The sequence below is a fragment of the Nothoprocta perdicaria genome, unplaced genomic scaffold (genome assembly GCF_003342845.1).
Source record: "Nothoprocta perdicaria isolate Ctin4 unplaced genomic scaffold, notPer1 scaffold_322, whole genome shotgun sequence".
NCBI classification, from domain to species: Eukaryota; Metazoa; Chordata; class Aves; order Tinamiformes; family Tinamidae; genus Nothoprocta; species Nothoprocta perdicaria.
In genome coordinates, this window is record NW_020455558.1 from 185,953 (window position 1) to 196,818 (window position 10,866).

The 10,866-nt window shown below is 42.8% G+C and overlaps 1 protein-coding gene across 2 annotated transcripts in view; it reads left to right on the plus strand.

The window, feature by feature from the left end:
• Nucleotides 1–233, plus strand: part of CENPC (centromere protein C) — a 22,660-nt gene extending 22,427 nt beyond the window's left edge. For both annotated transcript variants that reach the window (XM_026043170.1, XM_026043171.1), the window contains exon 19: nt 37–233. In XM_026043170.1, coding sequence (XP_025898955.1) covers nt 37–76 — 40 coding nt within the window. In that variant the 3' untranslated portion in view covers nt 77–233. The remainder of the gene's footprint in view (nt 1–36) is intronic.
• Nucleotides 234–10,866: the final 10,633 nt, after the last annotated feature.

Consider the following 10,866-nt stretch of genomic DNA (forward strand, 5'->3'; position numbering starts at 1 on the left):
TTTTTTTTTTTTTTTTTTTTTTTTTTTGTATTTTAGTCCAAAAGCAGAAGAGATGCTGGAGACATCTTCCCCATAACTTCACCTGGAAGCTGAAAAACATCTAATGTGAGGGAATCTAAACAATACTGTAACTACTACCCAAGGGATAGTAGTTGGACACTGAGTTGGTTCACTCTTTCACTGATCTTTAAAGATCTCTGCAGTGTAAATTGTAAATAAGTAATTTGTTACAAGTTTGTTTGTTTTGTATTAATAAATATTAAGTAATGAAAAATGGCTTTGATCATTTTTCACCTAATTCATTTAAGAACAAATTTTCTAATAGTTGGTGAGATTTTGAAAATGCCTTTAATTGCATGAGAACAAACAGATTCCTACTTATAAATATTTATAAATAAGCTGAGGGATTTTGAATGTTTTCAAGGATGTCACCAACAGATGCCCGTCTCTTAACTGTTGTATCAGAGTCCATACAATTTTCAAGGTGAGTTTGAAAGTAGCATAAGCCAAAACTGATTGTTCTTGAAAAACAGTCTTTCTAAATGATGAAGGGGCTTTAGCTCCAGTTTGTATCCCTGCTGAAAAAATGCCTTTTATTCCTGCTCATGTGCATACAGAAACTCCAGGCTGAAATGAGAATGGTGAAGAATTCTTACACTTTCGGAGTAAATGATAAAGGGAGCTGCATTTCTGCTGCAGACTGGTGAGCAGTCAGTGCTCTTTGAATTTGACTGTTTGTCTTTCACCCCTCCACCTTCTCCCTGAAATTTCCAAGGTGTTTCCCTTGAGCAGGAGGTGGTGCTCCCTGAGCCTTACCCATTATGGCAGGTCTTACACAGTCATCAGAGGCAAATAAAATGAAAGCACCTCCCATCCCTTTGGGAAACTATGGCCCATTAGTTTTTCATTTGCCAGGAGCGTCAGCTTTTAATATTTTTTCCTTTCCCTGTATCTCCCGGGAATATCAATCTGCATAGATCTATTGTTAATCCCACAGCAGAGAGCTCATTTTCTCAAAGTCTTGACTGTGCATTTGCAATCCAAAATGCATTCAACTATGCAGTTCATACTGATGGCTTGTGTTTTTATATATATATATATATATATGTATATGTATATACACACACACACATATATAGGCTTGTGTATATATATATATATGTATATATAGACTTGTATATGTATCTTTCCCTCAATTGAACCCACTAATGTTATAAAATAAAAGTTGTTTGTAGAGTTGTCTGCTCTTTGAAACTTGGGAGTCTGGATCAGAATCAGAAAAATTTTGGAAATGAAACAATTTCTGAAGGTGAATGGCTGAGAATAACTTGAAAAACAATCTGTGCGATGGATGATTGTGGTTTAGGGATTTTAACATTAGAGAGAAGAGGGCAAAAGAAAATCTACAGCAATATTCCGTAAACTCAGTTTATAACAAATCAACTTCAGTCAGTCCTGCGCAGGAAACACTTGCTAGTGATTTGCCAGGGAGGGTCTTGTTTCAAGTGCAGGCTTTTAACTTGCAGTTTTAGTGATTCTGGAAGCGCTCGCTCAGTTCCAATGTTATAATTAACTAAAGCAGCGGCGAGTCAGTGTCTAGATAAAGATTCCCCCCCAAAAAGCCATGCTGTCTTGTGCTGTGTGTCTGGCCCAAGGAATTGAGCCATTTTAAGGAAGAGTGGAGATGTATCTCCTATCTGTCCATAACGATTTCTTGTCACTTGGATCAAATCAATGGTTGGACAGAAACAATGCAATATAGCACACATGATGTACTATATTTTAACAAAAAGATCAATTAATACATCCCTGTTTTTTTAATGCCCTTCTTATGCTAGTTAGAATCAGCTATAACTTCACAACAGGAAGATGGCTTCACTAAAATGCAGATGATAACCCACTATTAAATTTTAGGAAGCAGGGAGCCTCTTGATTTTTTTTGTGGGGGTTGATTATTGGTGGGGGGAGGGAAAGAGACAAAGCTTTCTTTGTTTTTTTTTTTTCAGATGTCCTCCATCTGTTGTTCCCAGTGTGTCTTGCCACTGGAAGGCCTAAGGAGTTTCAGAGCCTGTAGGAAGAAGGGACAAACAAGTCAAGTGAACCATTCAGAGGGTACAATAGGAAGGGGAGGCTGAATTTCTCTGGAATTTAAAAAGAATTTGTCTTAATTACCTTTTCTATCTTTCAGTGGATAGAAGTGACGTATTTATAAACCACTAAAAACAAAATACTTCTATGGACATGGAGTGAAATTCTTCCCCTTTCTACAATATTGCAGCTTCCTGAGCAACAGGTACTAAAATGAGGGTTTCTTTGCTGTGATGTTGGCTCCTTTGAGCCTTCAAAGCGAAATGAAGGAGGTTCAGGAGAAATGAACTATGCTGAGTGATGCAGTGGAGGACCTCACGCTGTGTGTGCCATTAGCTACAAAATGACTGCTCCCAGAGCAGTAATCTAGTCAGCTCTGAGCTCTCGTGTTCGTTTGTGTCCTGAGATGTGACAGATGCTAAGGCAATTGCTTGCACCCAGGAGCTCCGTGGTGTGTGATGATAAAGGAGACTCTTGAAAGTTGCATTTGCATTTGTATACATTTATTATTATTATTTATTTTTATTATTTTTATTTTATTATTTATTATTTTTATTATTTATTCTGGTGTATGCATTTATTGCATACACCAAGCAGCTTGGTATTGATTTCTACCTGCTTCCAGTTCAGATTCATTCCATTTCTTCTGCATTGTCCATTGGAGAAAATAAATACAGTGAAACTTCATTCCTATAATTTAGGTATGGGAGTTCAGCTGGCTGTGATGACTCATTGACTTTAAGTCCCTTGGTTGATTATTTTAAACTTATGGAATGGAGATCAGACTTTTTATCTGTTCAAAATATTCATGTGCTGTCTTTTGGAGGTAGTTTTCTCTTGCTTTCTTTCCATGATGGTGAACGGGGAGCTATCAGGGTGACAGTGCAGAACAAACAAGTCAGAAGAGTGCATTTTGTTTTCCAAAACCACAAAGTAGGCAGACACCTTGCTCTCTTACGTTAGCTGAAATTGTGCACCGCATCTCTTGCCCTCCACTGACTTATCTTTTCAGAGGTTTGGTGCTGTGATCCTACTTGGTATTATTTCTCTTTTTAAAGAATTGATGTGACTTGACTTCGCAGAAACTGGGGTGAATGTTTCCCAGTGAGTGTGTTTATAATTCAGCAGGACTGGTGTGACAATCGCTGTCTGCTCGTGTGGCTGCCTTTCTAGAGTCTGTGTTTATGGAAGACAGTGACCCAGCTCCTTAAGAGTCTACTTTATAGCCAAGCTGAGGGCTACAAGGGTTGTATTCAATGGAACACATGGAGAGACCCAAAGATTCCAGTACGAATAGATTCAAACTTCGTGCCTCCACAGGCAATACTGTATTTTTCTCTTTTATGACGCATGGTTAAGAGCACCTAAATGGGAATAGTCACATGTATAGATAAGAAATAACATTTTATTCAATATCTGCCCTGAGTGTTAGCAGCAGAAAAGCTGTTTACACAGCTGATGCAGAATAGTCAATGGTTTTAATTGCCTGCACTGCTTGCTTTGGCAGATACGTATGCCTACATTATGTTCTGCGAATGACATTTTGGCATCACAAGGTAACAGCCTCTCATTTCCACTAGAGGCCAGTAACGTGTTGCAGCAAAGCTTTGAGCAGCAAGCCCCACCTTTTTTTCCCTCCTGGACCTGTTGCTTAGTTGCTCAATTTGCATCGGGATAATTATTTCTTCCTTCAGAAATGCTTCACCCTCTTACAGATTGGAATTCAATTACAAATTCTTCCTTTCTGAGTTTCTTCATCCAAAACTTAAAGGAATTAAAGAATTGCTCCCCTTTGTACCTTCCACATTTTCTGTTTGAGCTGTTCACACTCTTCCAATTTCCGTGAACCATGGGAGACATCAAGAAGATAATGGAAACCAAGTGGGTGATACTGGTGATAACTTCCACTGATGTGAAAATGTGTGAAGGAGAATGTGTGTTCGCAGAATCACACAGAATCCCAGAATGGTTGATAAGTTTTCATAGAATCATAAAATCATAGAATGCTTAAGATTGGAAGAGGGACCTCAGAGGTCATCTAGTTTTAAATGTTGTAATGTTTTAAATATGTTTTAAAAATGCCAGGGAATTGTTACATTTACCCCTTGGAGGCTGATTTGAAACTTCAGAACTGTAAAGGTGATTTGGAGCTTGCGGGAGAGGCGGTGGTGAAGGTGGCCCAGGCTGGGACACTGCAGCCGAATCCCAGCACGTCCCAGAGCAGCAGCCTCTGCCGTGCGTTTGTCAGCTGTAAGCCACTATGCAGCACAGCCTCCTGGCTATTTCATGGTGAAATGGAGCATCTCTTTGGACTTGGACGTGGTTTTATTTAACTGTTTTGCTGGCGATCATCTTAGATGGCTTCCAAGCCACTGCTGCCCAACTGCAGCTGAGCAGCAAAGTCTGCCTGCTCTCTATCATCTCGTCTGTGCGCAAGGCTTTAACCTCCCCATTCCTCGGGTTCCCTCTGGATCCAGGGCATAACAACACCTCGCTTTTCAACAGTTACAATGAGGGTAATGTCATTAGAAACCCTCAGATCCTGGGATGGCGTGGCCAGTCGTCTGTCCTAGACAGGAGAAGCAAACTGGGCCAACCGTTGTTGGCCTGGGAACTGCCTGCACGTTTCCTGGCTCGAATCAGCAAGAAATACGTTGCTTAATGCCAGAAATGCCGACAGCCTGACAGAGCCACGGCTTCGTGCACTAACTGGAAGGTTATCTAGAATTTCTTTACCGCTCAGCAGGGTGTCTTGTGTGAGCTGAGCAGATGTGTAGGCTCCCCCGTCGCTTCGTGTCTTGAGTCTAGTTACAAGCTGGGCTTTGGCTGCTTCTCCTAGATTGAGAGGCTCCTCTGAGCATTAAGCGGGAACTTGCCTTTAGAGGGAGTCGGAGGTCGCCTTTTAACTCTGGCAGAATAAGCCAGAGCATGGAGCAAGCTGAGGAGCCGCTGCAGCTCCCAGGGCGGTTGCCTGAACCCGGTGCTAAGGTGCAGGAACACATGGGCTCGTAATGGCTTAATAAAACCCCTCCAGTGAGAGGGTCTTCAGCCCCCGCGGGGCTGCTGTGCACCCGCTGGGTCCTGTCCCACCCCGCGAGCCAGCGAGGCTTTGCCCTGGCGGGACTTGTGCTCCCTAGGTCACATCAGGTGGGCAGACATGAGCTGTGCCTTCTTCCTTCATCCTTAGGCAGGCTGTGCCCTCCTCCTTCATCCTTCTTTATCTCCCAGCCTTGATGCCCGGCACGATGGAGTGCTTGGAAGTCCGCGCCATCGAGCCGTTCTGCAAGGTGGAATTTGCAGTATTGCAACGTGGAGCTGCTAGGGGCAGGACACGTGGCCCCCTGGAAGCCTCTCTTGAGCTGCTGGTGACTGCAGTGAATATTGATCGTCTTACTGGAAACTGAAAAAAAAAAGCTGATTATTGTTGTTACTATTTGCTTCTCATTAACACTGATACAAATAGCAGGGAATCTGGAATAGCAACAGCGTCCTGGGCGTTATCTGATGCTGTGTGTGGCTGCTGGAGGGCAGTGCTCCCTCAGGACCTACCTACGATCGAGGGGAGGAACCAGCTGCTCAAAATGGGGGAGAAGCAAAAGGAAGAAGAAGAAGAAATCTGCCTTGGCTTTATTTATCCGTTTGTGTGAGCAGTGCCACAAAGACAAAAAAATAGGAAAAAGTAATAGGAAGTGCAACTGCCACATTCAGTTTTTGGTCAGAAAACTCTACAGTCATTTCTGTAGAATGAGCAATTTTGTACCTAACTGGTCATACATGCTGTTTAATTTTCCTTTCCACAGCTGTTCTGCTGTGTGTCTTGTCTTAATATCTATGTATTAAATAAAATGTCAGTGGGAATTGTTGTTAACCTTAAATGCTCTGTACCTGTTTTGATCCTATTTCTACGTGTATTCTAGATATGCCAGAAAGATTAGGACCTGGTGATACAAGATGCTGTACAAACTTGAAAAATATTCTCTGTCCTGGACTGTTTATAGTCTAATTGACAAAGGAGAAGGAAATATAAGTGGATTTTTTTTTCTCTGGAGAGAGGCTTTTCTCTGGAGAAGAGTTTCTACACTCCTTGAAGCACTGGGGTTGGGTTGTGCTGCAGACCAAATTAAACCAAGTCAATATTAGTAATTCTTCATTTTCTGAGGAAAAAAAAAAAGGTGTTAGAGTGTTTTTTCTTACTGTGACTCAAGGCTTGTGGTCTTGAGCCCTAAGTTGCTTAGCGAAGTCCCCTACAAGATGCCTCTTTCTGCCAGGGTTTGTCACATCAGATGTGCTTGCATGAGAAGCAGGACTGGGGCTCTTTCCCTACCTTTGACCCTGAGGTGCCATTGGACTTGGCAGCTCACATGCCCTTTTTGCAGAGCCGCTCTGCCTGCCTGTATAATTAGTTATTAGAAAATCAGTAAAGTTATTAGCTGTTAGTAAATCACACTTAAGCACTGGATGTGGCAGAGCCCTGGGTAAGTGGGAGCTTGCGCTGATGCTGCCGCTTGCACAAGAGAGACTGAGGCAGCTGCACAGTTAAAATACCGCAGTGATTCTCACATTGTTTGTGCAGGGTTTGTGCCTGCACTAATGGGAGATATTTTTAAAGCTTTTTAACATGTTAAATTGGGAAAATATTCAGCCTGGAAGCACTGCTGTTTTTTTTCCGGGCAGATATTCGGCCCAGTGCTTAGATGGGAGCAGGAGGAGGCAGGACTCCCACTTAGATCCTGCCTATGTATAAAAATGTGGAATAATGTCTATTATAGGTCTGGCATGGATCAGGTGCTTGGAGATGCTGAGGATTTACAACATTCACAGCTCTTTAAATAACGGGCTCCAAAGGAAAAAAGAAAGGTTTGGAAGGCAAAAGGACTAGGTCACTAATCTCCCCTACTGCTATATATAGATAGTGCTTGTCAGTCCAGCACCAATTTGCCCGACGTCCTTCCTGCTGAAAACCTAAAGCAGGCAACCGTTTGCTCCTATTGGGAGTAAAATAAAATGGCTAGAAGGAATAAACTCCCGGACATCTTAGTGTGGACAGAGCAGGGATTTAGGGGTGAAGCCACAGCCTCTGGATGTACTTGGGTTCAGGAGGCCGAGGAGCATCAGCTGTTACTGCAAAAAGGAGGCAACTCCTTGCTCGGCGGAGGCAGACGGTCACCCTTGCTCCTGTTCAGTGAACAGGCTCGTTTCAGGCTGCTCCGACCAGGGGGAAATGATTAGATTAGTACACGTAGTATTTCATGCTGGGGCTTTTCTGCCATACCTAATATCACAAGTCAGCAAGATTCTACAAACGATCAGGAATGTTTGATCTGGCCCCTTAATTTTGTTAACTGTTTCTCCTTATATTAATTTACATTTGGGTGATTCTCTAAGAAATTGTAGCGGAATTTAATAACACTAATATTAAAAAACCAATATCAGGTCTGTATATTTCCATCTGATTAGTAGTTTTCTCTTGATTAAATTATGCATTTTTAATACAAGCCCTTCATTTGTCTGCAGTAACACGACATGGTATCCCTCTGTGTAAAGCCAGCACATTTCAGCTCCCCCTTTGCTGTCGGTGATCCTGGATGCAAATTTCCTTGTTTCTCAGTAATTCTTTTCTGTACACAGCGTACCACTTCCCTTTGCTTGCCTAGAATAAAAGATCGTGGTAAATCCTGCTTATTCTTGGGAATTGCTCACACACGTATTTCGTAAACTTGATATGCTTCATCCCAGAGCACACCAGGAATAGATGTAATCAAAAATGAAAGAGTCTCAGGGGAAAATGGTTTTTCTTTCTGTGTTTTTTTTCCCTATAAAATGTATTTGACAAACACACGAATCATCCTTAAACTGTTTCTCCTTTTGATTTTGAAAGCTGAAGTGGACAAAGGCATCTGTCATTTTAGGACTTTGCACATTAACTTTCTGTAGGGAGAACAAGAGCCATTCACTCTTCACCTAACTCTAGTCTTCAAGTCATTCTGCAGTCAAGATGACTAAGAAAACTCATGGTCCCATCGAAGTCAACAATAAATGTTTTTCACTTAAGGTCAATGAAACCACGATATCACCCAGCTTGGATTACTAAGTTATCAAGGATTTCTTGCTCACGATACCATCTCATTTGTATTCAGCATATATTTTGTGTGAGGGTGATTACAGATTCTTTTTTTTTTTTTTCTGTGATCAACCATTTCAATGGCAAAGAAGGGCACTTTCACCCTGTTCATTTTCTAGATTTCCTCATCAAAACATTACATTAGATTGGAGAGCATTAAATCGGGCTCTTTGGGTCCGTTTGGCTACTGTTATAACTCACTGATTTGGCCATGGTCCTGTCTGCCACCACAGGTAAGAGAACAGATCATTCTGGAAAGATCTGCAACACTCTCGTGTTGCACAGTGTTTTTAATAAGGTCTTGGCTCCCGTTCCTTTTTACGGGTCCTGTTCTGGACATTTTCATCCCCAAAATGGCATTTTCATCCCCCAAACCAATGCCTTCTCCAAGAGCTTGTTCTCACATGAGATTTCAAGTTCCAGTTATTAGGTTACTAACAGGCTAATAGACACAAGTGACTCTTGACTAGCATCTCCTCTGCTGTATACACAGGGTTGTGCTTTACCTCAAGGTTTCTACTGAGCCTTGCTCAAGTTAAGCAGGTTGCATCAGTCTTTCATGAAGGACTGGCCAAGAAGTTGAAGGTGCAAGAAACACTCTTCTGGTTGGCTCTAATTTTGAGCACCTGCAAATATTTATGTTGCTTTTTCCTCAAGCAGTGGCGATTTTCTGATATAAGTGACTCCTATGGCACAATCCCAGTTTCTTTACACACTATTCTCTGTCATACTAAAAGAAAGGACTGATCTGGTGAGTTAACAGCTCCCTTACTGCCTCCCCCTTCCTCTTACCTGTGCGATACACAACCAGTTACAATCCCTGGTTAGGTTTCTCTGGAGCTCACTGGTGAATAATGTCATATACAGACTTTTCTCACCTCAGATTCACAAGCTTAATAGGAGCTTCAGTTGTCTAGTGTGTGTGCATTGGTTTGGGAAAGTGAATATTTGCCTTTCTATACCATATGATTTTTACAAGAGCACATGCACCCTTAGTGCCGTTGGCGTCACACACTCTGATTTATGCCTCTTGTTTTAATAACTGGGCAGTGCTTTCTCTCTCCAACCCTTCTGTCAGGCCACTGGCACAGATCACTTGGAATGGGATTATGGCTGCGAGTGTCTGTCTTGGTCTTTGCTGGCGCATCGCCTGCTCGCTCTAATCCAAAAATGAAATTATTCAGGGTCTTGTTCTTTAACTCGATAAAAAGAAAATAAATTCATTCCAAACATGGGCTCTGGTCCCTAGGTCTGATCTGTGTGACCACAGGCAAATCCCCACCCCTGCCTGTCTCATTAATTAGGCAACCTGTGCCTGGACAGAGCTCTGACAGCACCTAACATTGTGGAGCTCTGATTTCAGCAGCACTGATTTTTTTTTTTGGCACGGGTGCAATTTAAGTGAAATGCTGAATATCTTAACAACTTTGGGGAATTTTTGTTCTTTTAAGTAATGGCGGTATCACTCTTTCCTTAACAGTGGCTACCGTCCTTTTGCTGGAAAGCCTCCTCGTTACACGTGCATGTAGCTGGGGACGGGTTCACCTCAACGTCCCTCGCAGCGTCCTGTCACAGCCTGGAGCAGAGATCCACGAGATCGACACGATATTCACAACGTTTTGAGGAACCCTTGGGTCTAACTGCCCTCATCGCAAAGTCCTGAGGCAGCAGCACACAGATTACCCCGGCCAGGCCACGCACCAGCGAGACAGGTAAGAAAGAAATCGAGCTCCTTGCTCCCCATCTTTTGGCCTACTCAACAGCCTGCAGTCATTTCTCATGATGTGTTACTGGGATGGAGGAAAAAGTAATTTTCTGTTTTCAAAGAAACAACCATTTTTTTTTTTTAGCGCTACTCAGTTTCCATCCTGTTCCATCTTGATTTGGATAGCAGCTGGGTGAGCAGTGACCCTGGTCCACTCTACCTCCCCTTCTGGAGGGAGAGAAATGACTCAATTCAGCGTGTGTGCACGAGCCTTGTTTCCTTACAGGCTGTTTTTGCTGTCAATGGATTAGAAAATCCACCTGGGCGGAATGTCTGATTAATCAGTGTACGTGCGGGCCTTTGTTTTGCTTTGTTTGATAGGATCTGTGCTATTTTTTATCAGCTCCTGCTATTTCAAACAAGAGCGATCAAGCCCTATATGAATCTGACCCTGAAGTTACGGCCTGTATCAGACATGTCGTCCTTCACGTGTCCCCTTCGGTGCTACGCATGCAAGATAATGTATTTATGATATATGGCTGGGATTGTGTAAAAACCATGTAGAGGACAAGGTGTCCCAGACCTCTGGAAAGGAGCCCCTCTCTCCTGCAGCGAGCTCCGGTTCAGGCTAATTGTGCCAGAAGAAACCACTTAGGTTCGGCCCTGGGTGCTGACCCCTCACTGTAACCAGAGTCAAAAGAATAAAGGGTAGCTCTGTAATTAGCTTATCTCCGCTGAAATCTCCTAAGCTGTGACAACGCACCAGCTGAAGATTGATACGTTCAAGGTAATATGCCCCCGGCACACGTTCAGGGACAACGTGGGTGACTTGGGGTGAATACAGCCCTGCAGCGCTGCTGCAAGCTTGGCTCCTCACTACGGCCACCCCTCTCCTCAAGGAGGCCTTGCAGGGAAAATATCTTCATTTTTCTCAAATGTGTTAGTGCTTTCC